General features: G+C 44.1%; 2 protein-coding genes across 3 annotated transcripts in view; both read left to right on the plus strand.

The window, feature by feature from the left end:
- The window catches only part of LOC121568448 (striatin-4-like), a 33,021-nt gene extending 26,203 nt beyond the window's left edge, over window positions 1–6,818 (plus strand). For both annotated transcript variants that reach the window (XM_045220827.1, XM_045220828.1), the window contains exons 17-18: window positions 2,240–2,447; window positions 2,542–6,818. In XM_045220827.1, the coding sequence (XP_045076762.1) occupies window positions 2,240–2,409 (170 nt within the window). In that variant the 3' untranslated portion in view covers window positions 2,410–2,447; window positions 2,542–6,818. The remainder of the gene's footprint in view (window positions 1–2,239; window positions 2,448–2,541) is intronic.
- A 3,892-nt stretch (window positions 6,819–10,710) lies between these two features.
- The window catches only part of LOC121567393 (serine/threonine-protein kinase D2-like), a 65,989-nt gene continuing 64,328 nt past the window's right edge, over window positions 10,711–12,371 (plus strand). The window contains exon 1 of the mRNA XM_041877408.1: window positions 10,711–11,558. Coding sequence (XP_041733342.1) covers window positions 11,232–11,558 — 327 coding nt within the window. The 5' untranslated portion in view covers window positions 10,711–11,231. The remainder of the gene's footprint in view (window positions 11,559–12,371) is intronic.

The following is a 12,371-nucleotide window of genomic DNA, read 5'->3' on the forward strand; positions in this document are numbered from 1 at the left end:
CACAGACTGGAATATGTTCCAGGATTCTTCCGATAGCATTGAGGAGTACACCACATCAGTCACTGGCTTCATCAATAAGTGCATCGATGACGTCGTTCCCACAGTGACCGTACCTACATATTCCAACCAGAAGCCATGGATTACACTCAACATCCGCACTGAGCTGAAGGGTAGAGCTGCCGCTTTCAAGGAGCGGGACTCTAACCCGGACACTTATAAGAATTCCCGGACCATCAAACAGGCAAAGAGTCAATCAATACAGGACTAAGATTTAATTGTACTACACCGGCTCCGACGCTCATCAGATGTGGCAGGGCTTGCAAACTATTACAGACTACAAAGGGAAGCAGAGCTGCGAACTGCCCAGTGACACAAGCCTACCAGACACGCTAAATCACTTCTATGCTCGCTTCAAGGCAAGCAACACTGAAGCATGCATAAGAGCATCAGCTGTTCCGGATGACTGTGATCACGCTCTCCGTAGCCGATGTGAGTAAGACTTTTAAGCAGGTCAACATTCGCAATGCCGCAGGGCCAGACTGATTACCAGGACATGTACTCAGAGCATGCGCTGACCAACTGGCAAGTGTCTTCACAGACATGTCCGTGACTGAGTCTGTAATACCAACATGTTTCAAGCAGACAACCATAGTCCCTGTGCCCAAGAACACTAAGATAACCTGCCTAAATGACTACCGACCCATAGCCATGAAGTGCTTTGAAAGGTTGTTCATTGCTCACATCAACACCATTATCCCAGAAACACTAGACCCACTCCAATTTGGATACCTCCCCAACAGATCCACAGATGATGCAATCTCAATTGCACTCCTCACTGCCCTTTCCCACCTGGACAAGAGGAACACCAACGTGAGAATGCTATTCATTGACTACAGCTCAGCATTCAACACCATAGTGCCCTCAAAGCTCATCACTAAGCTAAGGACCCTGGGACTAAACACCTCCCTCTGCAACTGGATCCTGGACTTCCTGACGGGCCACCCCCATGTGGTAAGGGTAGGTAAAAACACATCTGCCACGCTGATCATCAACACGGGGGCCCCTCAGGGGTGCGAGCTCAGTCCCTTCCTGTACTCCCTGTTCACCCATGACTGCATGGCCAGGCACGACACCAACGCCATCATTAAGTTTGCCGATGACACAACAGTGGTAGGCCTGATCACCGACAACGATGAGACAGCCTATAGGGAGGTCAGAGACCTGGCCGTGTGGTGCCAGGATAACAACCTCTCCCTCAACGTGATCAAGACAAAGAAGATGATTTTGGACTACAGGAAAAAGAAGAGGACTGAGCACGCCCCCATTCTCATCGACAGGGCTGTAGTGGAACAGGTTGAGAGCTTCAAGTTCCTTGGTGTCCACATCACCAACAAACTATCATGGTCCAAACACACCAAGACAGTCGTGAAGAGGGCACGACAAAGCTTATTCCCCCTCAGGAGACTGAAACGATTTGGCATGGGTCCTCAGATCCTCAAAAGGTTATACAGTATCGAGAGCATCCTGACTGGTTGCATCACTGCCTGGTATGGCAACTGCTCGGCCTCCGACCGCAAGACACTATAGAGGGTAGTGCGTATGGCCCAGTGTTTCACTGGGGCCAAGCTTCCTGCCATCCAGGACCTCTATACCAGGCGGTGTCAGAGGAAGGCCCTAAAAATTGTCAAAGACTCCAGTCACTCTAGTCATAGACTCTACTCTCTGATACCGCACGGCAAGCGGTACCGGAGCGCCAAGTCTAGGTCCAAAAGGCTTCTTAAAAGCTTCTACCCCCAATCCATAAGACTCCTGAACAGCTAGTTATGGCTACCCGGACTATTTGCATTGTTCTTTTACGCTGCTGCTACTCTGTTTATTATCTATGCATAGTCACTTTAACTCTACCCACATGTACATATTACATCAATTACCTCGACTAACCGGTGCCCCCGCACATTGACTCTGTACCGGTACCCCATGGATTTAGCCTCGCTACTGTTATTTTATTTTACTGCTGCTCTTTCATTATTTGCTATTTTTATTTTTTACTTATCTATATTTTACTTAACACTTTATTATTATTATTTTATTTAATTTTTTGCTGTATTGTTGGCTAAGGGCTTGTAAGTAGGCATTTCACTGTAAGGTCTACACCTGTTGTATTCGGTGCATGTGGCAAATAAAATTTGATTTGATGATTCCGCTGTACTCGGACTGTGCTCTCTGCTTCCCCCTGCAGGCCATGACTGTTCGGTGCGTCTGTGGATGCTGGACAACAGGACGTGTGTGCAGGAGATCACGGCCCACAGGAAGAAGCATGACGAGGCCATTCACGACGTGGCCTTCCACCCCTCGCAGCCCTTCATCGCCTCGGCCGGCGCCGACGCACTCGCCAAGATCTTCGTCTGAGAGGAGGCACAGACAGGGACTCACCATCATCCTCACTGGTGAGACACTAGGGTACAGAGAGTGTGTGTGTGTGCTTTATATTACAATCTGTTTGAGTTTCTTTTCTTTACTTGTCCCTTCTTTTCATTACAGCCCGACAATCACAACTTGGACAGAGGAGAGTGATGACTACAATGGACAAACCTCACCTGCCTACACACACAATTCCACATTCACAGTTAAACATACACATCCAGTAACATACACACACAAAACTGTGTCCTGCACCCCACTGGCTGGGTCATTGCCACAGGACACTATTACCCACAGTTCTCTAGCTATCCCATGATGCCTCAGTAACTTGCTGCGATACTAATCATACTGCTTTTCTAACGACTTACCTGGCAGCTCGTTTTATTAGGTCAGTTTACTACACTACAAAACTCTATTAATTTCAACTTTTACAGTCCACTCATGGTTATTATAAGGCAGTGTGTGTTGACTTTGATCACTACGCATGCCGATGCATCACCTACTACAATTAGTGACACACACACACAGGTTAACATTCAGTTTGAAACGTGTTTTTTAGCGATAAGAAGCTTAGCTCACCAGTTGCTAACACACATAAGTACCTAACTACAGTAGAGTCCAGTCCCCACCCAGTGATGGCAGTAGCCATTGTCTACTGCAACACAGTGTGGGGGCACAATGCATTTCATTCCAAAGACTTCTGAGGGTTTTAGTTTGTGTGTGTTTTGGAGACGCCTCCTAACCATTGTTGGACAAACAACTTTAATTTTAGCCTCATCGCCAAGACACTAAGTTTGAGTGTTTGTGTGTCCGGTATTGTACGGTCATCCATTTCAGTAGAATTAACTTTGATAGGAATGGTGTGTGTGTTGCACTTGTTTAATCTTGGTGCTAAGACCTCGTCAGTCCAAGTCTGAATCAGGGACCTGTTTGCATTTGAGCTGTGTGTGTGTGTGTGTGTGTGTGTGTGTGTGTGTGTGTACTGTTTGTCTCCCACTGGGATATTTGTCATCAACAGTAGCTTGATATGGCTTGCATCATGCGTCACTCTCCAGCCATGCCATCTGTTTGTGTTGAGATACTGTAAGGGTCATTTTGATCTCATAGGAAGACTAACACGCTATGCTAAGCAGACACTTTTCTATTGGTTTACTTTCATATTTTTGTATGTGTGTGTGTGTGAAGTTGGCCTTTGTCATTTCTTCAGGATAGCTGGTTTGTGAAAGAGTATGTGGAGTTGATGCCACAGTGGAGCCCTCTGACTGAAACGGTTGACGTTACCAGAAAGTGGCACTACTCCCAAGATGGCGTCCTGTATTCTCACTCCGTTCCATATGTCGGCATCAAGTCAGAATGGTCCTTGGTGCTGGTGTATTTATTTAGGCTTGTGCTTGGAAACAATCATATTATCCATTGAAATGACTGTTGTTGATTTGGTTTCTGGTGCGAGGCAGGTCGCAGTTGCACTGCACTGACTTGCCCAGCGTGCTCATAGTGGGAAACTGGCCTCCCTCCCGTGTCAATGGAGCCAGCAGGGGAAATTGCCCCCAGGATATGGGAACAAAAGCAACATAAAGAGCCCTCCTTCCTGTCCCTTTCCCCTATGGAGAGGAAACAAGAACAAACACTACCTAACCCCCGAGCCCCCTTACATTGGCCTCCGCGACAAAGACTGAACTAGACAGGGTTGGTGACTGTTCACCAAGCGGTCACTTTGTGCTTGGATTATTGTGGAGCTATTTTTCCTGGATGGCTCTGAGCTGTGGGCGACCGCTAAAGACTGACATTATGGGTGATGTCGTTGGGTAGCCGGCCTCCTGGATCCGTCAAGTTTATTTTCGAACTTTCCGGGGTGGAACAGAGGCGGGGGGAGCCCTGAGGGCAGATCTCTGGCTGTGGAAACATGGTTCAACATGGTTCTACAAGCCAGGGCAGAGCAGGGCATGGCAGTAAATAATGAATGGTCCAGTAGCACCATGTCAATCAGTAACTGGCCCTGAGCTGCCCCCAACCCTACTAATCAACCCCTAGCACACCCCAGAGGGAGGGGGTAGAAGTCATCCCAAACCACTGATTCCAGATCAAATATTTCTTCATCTCCTTAATGGTTAAAGGAAGCATTGGGGTTAGGGTAATCTGATCCTATGTCTGTGGTTAAGGTCAACTTTAACCAAGAGCCCCTACAGTACATGCTACAGGGTCACTACAGGGGTCAGAGAATCAGAGAAATGACTGAGAGGTCAACGTTTTCCTCTCCACTGCAAGACCTTATGGGAAAACACTCTGGTCTGATCAGACAGGTTTCTCTGGGCTTGGTTAAGTAAATATCAGCTTCATGTGTTTGCTTTAACATGATTGTTTCAGATGTATTGAATTTGATGAGGCAGAGAGAATGCCTAAGTGCTTCTGTAGCACATTGTGTGCTGTAATCCTTTGTTATTGAGAGGATAACTATAGTACACAGTTGTCAATCACTCAGCTGATGGTATCACCCACACTAACTAACGGTTGGCTATATGCTGCACTACATCAGCTGCACTAGACTCCCAAGACTAGACCAAGAGCTTATCTGTAGCTCGTATGTGTCTTAGTCTGGCTGTGGAGACCAGGGCCCAGTTTCCCAAAAGCATCTTAAAGAGCGACTGCCCCTAAAAAGCAACTTCTTGTTTTGTAAAGGGCCTATATGGCATCGATATGAGTCAGAAACATTTATTCTACTGTCAAAATTGATTACAAAGTGTAAATAGGATCATTTTGGTCATAAAGTCAGTCTCGTCCAAAATGGAGATTTGCGAGATAGGAAAAAATGGTATGTCACGGAATGAAGGGTACCGTAACAGTCTTCCGTAGTTTCAGTTTATTTTAATCAGCAGCACCCAAGTAATCATCAATTCTGAGCGCAGCTGCACACGACCAGATCGTAATGCTCATGGTCAATTTGGTTTGACTTTCGATATTCCAATGGGGCTAGTTAGGGACCATCAGTGGACATGGGACAATATTTTAAATGTTCAACCCAACTATACTTTGTAGAAAACCAAATATAAATCATATAGCAATATTGGAAGCATTTAATGAGACACCTAAAAGATGTGCAACATGAAAAAATTGTCCCATTTACATTGTGTAATTTATTGACGGTCCCTAAATATCCCCAGAGATAAGCTATCCAAAGTCAAACCAATTTTGCCACAGTCGCACACCAGCGGCTGAAGCTAATTGGCGAAATGATTTGGCTAACTCTTCCCACCTGTGAACATGCACAAGAGACACCCACATCAAAGCACACCCCGAAACCAACTTGCGTTTGAATTCAGTTGAGGCTGCTAGCGTTTGTTAATTAACCAAATCTAAAACGAGGCTAAATAAGGAAGTGCAGTCACCCTTCAAGTCCAAGTTCATCGTAAGAACCTTCATAGAAGCATTGTCAAATTTCCAAGCTGTTTCCCAAAACCATTGTAACTAAAGTTGCATTTGAAAACACTCGTTATTTTCCCGACACACCTCAGCTAAGTGCGTCGTTAGATGCTTTTTTACCCTTCCTCGTCACTTTATACACAGAACAGAAGATCTCAGCTAAACATAGACTCTATATGTTTATCGGTCTCTCTGTGAACGCAGATAACTTCAAAATGAAGTTGACTGCTAAAAATACAAAGTTGCCAATGTCTTTGCGATTGTTCCAAACAAGCGAAGATACAAAGATGCTTCAAATAAAAACCGAGTTGACTGTGGGGCGCAGAAGGACAAACAAAAATATAAATACAGATAGTAGGCTTATATAGGCTGAATACAAAGGCCTGTTTATTTAAATCATATTGAAATCAATTTCATGTTCAAACAATTGAGTTATATTTTGCTGGCTAGCCTACTTCCTGCAATGTTTGCCTCTATATATTTCATGATGTGTAACGTGCGCAGTGATATGCCAAATCTGTGATTCTTGCATTATTATTGGGTAAGCATTAGAATAAGCCGGCTCAATATTTGCGGCCATTAGGTGATAATCTCTCTAGAAGCTGATCCGTTAAGGTAAAATATAAATAGAGAAAGCTGTTCCGAGAGCAGCTCTGCCTTTCTTTCGATCCTATCAGTATCGACACATGCTCCAACGACACACTTGGCGAACGTTCTTTCTGCGTGGTGTTTTGGGAAATGCATGTTACATCTTCGGCTGTTGTAGGAATGATGCATTGTTAAAACACTTGTAAGCCTAAATTCCATCGCTATTGGGAAACCAGGCCCTGAAGTGTCTCACTGGTATTTCTCCTCCCTTCATGTAAATATTAAGACTGCATGAGTGTGTTGGATGAACTCTGCACTCAGTGTCTGTGTGTCAGTCAGTGTACATGTACAGTGGGGAGAATAAGTATTCGATACACTGCCGATTTTGCAGGTTTTCCTACTTACAAAGCATGTAGAGGTCTGTAATTTTTATCATAGGTACACTTCAACTGTGAGAGACGGAATCTAAAACAAAAATCCAGAAAATCACATTGTATGATTTTTAAGTAATTAATTTGCATTTTATTGCATGACATATAAGTATTTGATCACCTACCAACCAGTAAGAATTCCGGCTCTCATAGACCTGTTAGTTTTTCTTTAAGAAGCCCTCCTGTTCTCCACTCATTACCTGTATTAACTGCACCTGTTTGAACTCGTTACCTGTATAAAAGACACCTGTCCACACACTCAATCAAACAGACTCCAACCTCTCCACAATGGCCAAGACCAGAGAGCTGTGTAAGGACATCAGGGATAAAATTGTAGACCTGCACAAGGCTGGAAAGGGCTACAGGACAATAGGCAAGCAGCTTGGTGAGAAGGCAACAACTGTTGGCGCAATTATTAGAAAATGGAAGAAGTTCAAGATGACGGTCAATCACCCTCGGTCTGGGGCTCCATGCAAGATCTCACCTCGTGGGGCATCAATGATCATGAGGAAGGTGAGGGATCAGCCCAGAACTACACGGCAGGACCTGGTCAATGACCTGAAGAGAGCTGGGACCACAGTCTCAAAGAAAACCATTAGTAACACACTATGCCGTCATGGATTAAAATCCTGCAGCGCACGCAAGGTCCCCCTGCTCAAGCCAGCGCACGTCCAGGCTTGTCTGAAGTTTGCCAATGACCATCTGGTCATGTGTTCTGATGAGACAAAAATAGAGCTTTTTGGTCTAAACTCCACTCGCCGTGTTTGGAGGAAGAAGAAGGATGAGTACAACCCCAAGAACACAATCCCAACCGTGAAGCATGGAGGTGGAAACATCATTCTTTGGGGATGCTTTTCTGCAAAGGGGACAGGACGACTGCACCGTATTGAGGGGAGGATGGATGGGGCCATGTATCGCGAGATCTTGGCTAACAACCTCCTTCCCTCAGTAAGAGCATTGAAGATGGGTCGTGGCTGGGTCTTCCAGCATGACAACGACCCGAAACACACAGCCAGGGCAACTAAGGAGTGGCTCCGTAAGAAGCATCTCAAGGTCCTTGAGTGGCCTAGCCAGTCTCCAGACCTGAACCCAATAGAACATCTTTGGAGGGAGCTGAAAGTCCGTATTGCCCAGCGACAGCCCCGAAACCTGAAGGATCTGGAGAAGGTCTGTATGGAGGAGTGGGCCAAAATCCCTGCTGCAGGGTGTGCAAACCTGGTCAAGACCTACAGGAAACGTATGATCTCTGTAATTGCAAACAAAGGTTTCTGTACCAAATATTAAGTTCTGCTTTTCTAATGTATCAAATACTTATGTCATGCAATAAAATGCAAATTCATTACTTAAAAATCATACAATGTGATTTTCTGGATTTTTGTTTTAGATTCCATCTCTCACAGTTGAAGTGTACATATGATAAAAATTACAGACCTCTACATGCTTTGTAAGTAGGAAAACCTGCAAAATCGGCATTGTATCAAATACTTGTCCTCACTGTACGTCTGCAGCCTTGAGCTATAGACTGGTCCTAATACGCTCAAATATGTCCCTCTTCTGAGAACAGACAAATCGATGTGACAAATCAAAAAAGCGAGAGGAAAATAAAATGACTGTAAATGATAAAAGAGTTGCCATTATGTAATGTACATGTCCATTTTCATTTTTTATTTGTTGCTTTTTCCCCTTTGATTATATTATTATGTAAGAATACTGTAGTATTATAAGTGAAATCATTCTTCTTTGCTAGGCTTAGAACTTGCTTGTGATTGATAATGACAATGTATACCTTGTAAAAAAAAAAAAAACGGTTAACAAATCAGAAAAATGACCAAAAAACTAAAAACATCAAAAAGTGATCAGTCCGAGGCCAAGGTAAAGGACTCTTGTTTCTTTGTGTTTTTATTTTTTTAATAGCAACTTATCACTGTGTGATATTTTGTACATCATATTAAGCTGTATTCAAACCATTTCCTCTAACTACAAGGGATAAGAGACCTGCTTTTTATTGAGTTTGTTTTATTATATATATTTTTTGAACTGCATTCTAGCTTGTATCAAATGACAGATTTTCCTTCTCTTTTTTGGTTTTGTTTCATTTGCGGGTCTCGTGTTGTATGTCATTAAAGAAGAAAGACGAAAATAAAAGAACGATTTTGTACAGTGAATTGAGAGCAATGTTGTCATTCATTGTATCTTGTCAATTGTAATTTATTAGTGTATTACTAAATGTTAATGATCAACCTAATGATCCAGGGTTTCCCTGTTATATGTTCCTTGAATAGCAACATAGTAGAGTTGTTCCACGAAATGAGTCCCTTTTGCGTCCCTCTGATATTTTTGCGCCAATATTGAATTTTAAAAGCCTGTTATATTACATGGAAAATTCAAAAACGTTATGAGTAAAAACCCTCTGAGACTTCTAGTCAAATCATAGTGTAAATTAATGACCTGGTTCTACTCTTTTTGGCAGTTTTGTGGTGGAAAACGGAGCATGTTGAGCATAATAGTCAACCCTGTTGCCCATAGATCAACATGCTAGAAACGTTTGAACTTTCCCCCTGTCACAAGGGGATTTATGGCTGATTTAAGATGAAATCGTCAACCCTGTTACTTGCACTTAATAGGCTAGTAATTTTTTTACAAATATAACATCTCTTGAGACGGGAAAACTTGTTTTTTATTAAGTTTATCCTGTCCTCTTTATGACAATGTAAACATTTGGTGAAATCAAACATTACACTACCCAATACATAACAACCCAATACACTCTTCTCTCCCTCACCTGACTTCATGTGACCTCACCTGACTTTTGTCCAGACCAGGAATATCTGACGTACCCCTGTCTTCTAACCAAGTCATCACTAGTTCTGCAACTAGACAGGTTTTACAGGCCTCTGGGATAAGACGCAACAGGACCCACAACAAGCAAGTGACCAAGGGATTGTTCATGAACATGCCACATTAACATGACAATCTTGACACCCACCTGCTACTCATGCTCTGGAGAAGACAATCCAGAAATATCAAGCTTGCAGCACCCCTTCCTGAAGACTAGCAAGGTCAGTTTTATTACTTATGTGATGAAGATCAAAACAGACCTTGGATCAGTCCAGTATTATGATGTCAGACTCCGAGGGATACATTTCCCTCTAGTGGTCCTTAAAGAAGCTACAACTCAGAACAACTGCTGATAAGAATGTGCTTTTTACAGTAGGTTTATTGTGTTCACTTCTCTTATTGTGGTCACTTTTCTTATTCCAATTAGCATCATCTATGGCTAATAGATTATCTATATCGAAATAATTGTTTTTCATAATAGGCAATTAGACATTGAACAAACATTCAACAAAGAGTACCTACCAAAAGTCATAAAGTGAGTTAGTTACCTACCAAAAGTTATTTTTACCGCTCTGTTTTCACACCTTTTTTGCAGCTCTGTTCTACTTCACTGAGTAGAATGGTAGTTGCACTGTAGGTGCGGTCCTATATTAGAATCAGAGAGAGACCTGCATGTCATTGGCACTGCCAAGACGGAGAGGAGAGAGAACTTATAAAAGAGGGAGAGAAATATTTGTGAGCAGTTCCCCTCCAGCTAGAATAAGAAGAAGAAGTAAAGAAGAGAAATTACCATAAAACACAGAGGGAGGAAAAAGAGAGAAGGGGGGTGTTGCTAGCATGGGAGGAGACCAGGGAGTAGGAGGGACTGACACGGGCTTATGCAGAGCTCCAACTCCCCCCATTGGCAGAGAGCTGTGTCACTCATATCACATCCTCCTTGGCTGTGGCAAGTTCAGAATGGAGGGAGGGGGAGAGGGAGGTAACCTCACATAGCTCTCTCTGTCTTGCTTTTCTACAGAAAATAGTTAACTCGGCTGAAACTGAAACAGGGCAAGACTTGTAAAAGAAAAGCCCCACCAGGCTGTCTCTCTCAGTTTCCTGCTCAAGGAAGCCATTTTGTACAGGCTGGAGTGTAGGACAACAAACTTTTGGTTGTTGTTTTTTCTCCTTCCTCATTGTTTCCTGTGAAAATTTGGACTTTCTCATCTGCAGAACAACTTCTTCACCAGAGAAGGAGGAGGAGAAAGAGGAAAGGTAGGAGGGGAGAAGTTTTTCTCAGTATGTCTCTCACGTTTGCCTTGCCAGGATAATGAAAGAACAAGTGTGAGTGCAGATCACAAAAAGCAAGAGGGAGAGAAAGAAAGAAAGGAGCTGTGCTTCCTGGATAGAGATCTCCTATTGACTCCTCTTGGAGAGGGGGTGGACACAGGACAGAGACTCTCTGTAGCAGTGTGTGTTTGTGTGTGGATCAGCGTGTCCACACCCTCACGGTCCTGCTCTCTGAGGGAGGTAGAGCGTGCGTGTGTGTAGCGAGGGATGGCCAACGCCAGCCCCTGCATGTCGTCAGGACCCCTGTCCCAGGTCTTCTTCCACCCAGGGGGCCCCTCTCCCCCAGACTCCCTGGTGATGCAGCAGGGGACCCCCATGGCTGTGCCTCCCACACCTACCCACGGTGGCTTCCCCCCTGTGGACCTGGGGGCTGGACTGGGCCCTGGGGGGGCTGCCATGTCCCACGTGCCCCCCACCCTGGCTGGGGTCTCCTTCATCATCCAGATTGGGCTGACCAGAGAGTCAGTGCTGCTGCCCCAGACCGCTGACCTGGCCTTCGTCAAACAGATCGCCTGCTCCATCGTGGACATCAAGGTGAGAGCACATTCTGTGTGTGTGTGTGTCTGTGTGTGTGTGCAGCCTGGCCTCAGAGCCATACGAAACATACTTGACGTATATCTGAGCATCTCCAACATGTATGATACCTACTAATGGTCTAGTTACTTTAAACAGAATCAAAAGTAGAGAGGTTGATCAGGGAGGATGGGTGGGCGTAATCTGCGACCGTTTGGCAATCGAAAGGTTGCGTGTTCGAGTCGCGTTGTATCACATATTTAAGTACAGAATAATATGAATTTCCCTGAGACCACGTTGGTGTGTGTGTGAGATTTACGTACAGAGTAATATATTTGCCCTGAGATCACGTTAGTGTGTGTGAGAGAGTGTGTGTGTGTGTGTTTTTCATGTTTATCTGTTTAGTAATCGATGACGAGCTCTAAGTGCTATAATAGTAATAGTGAAGCAATGTTTATCTTCTGTGAGAAAGTCTTTGCCACCCTTTGCTTTCCAACTGTCTCTGAGATGTCATAAATAATGATGATTGATTTTGGCAGTGAATGTCTCTCTCTCTCGCTCTCTCTCTCACACACACACACACACACACACACACACACACACACACACACACACACACACACACACACACACACACACACACACACACACACACACACACACACATCCAAGTGCTATGAAGTGATGTATACGATTTTGTCTAGAAGTAAGTTAATGTTCATGTAATGAACAGTTTATGACATACAGGGGAACACAGTTCCATCACTGTAACAGACTATGAGCTAATGTCACAAAACTGTGACACCTACAAGAACACTAATTGCTACAATTACC

The sequence above is a fragment of the Coregonus clupeaformis genome, chromosome 6 (genome assembly GCF_020615455.1).
Source record: "Coregonus clupeaformis isolate EN_2021a chromosome 6, ASM2061545v1, whole genome shotgun sequence".
NCBI lineage: Eukaryota > Metazoa > Chordata > Actinopteri > Salmoniformes > Salmonidae > Coregonus > Coregonus clupeaformis.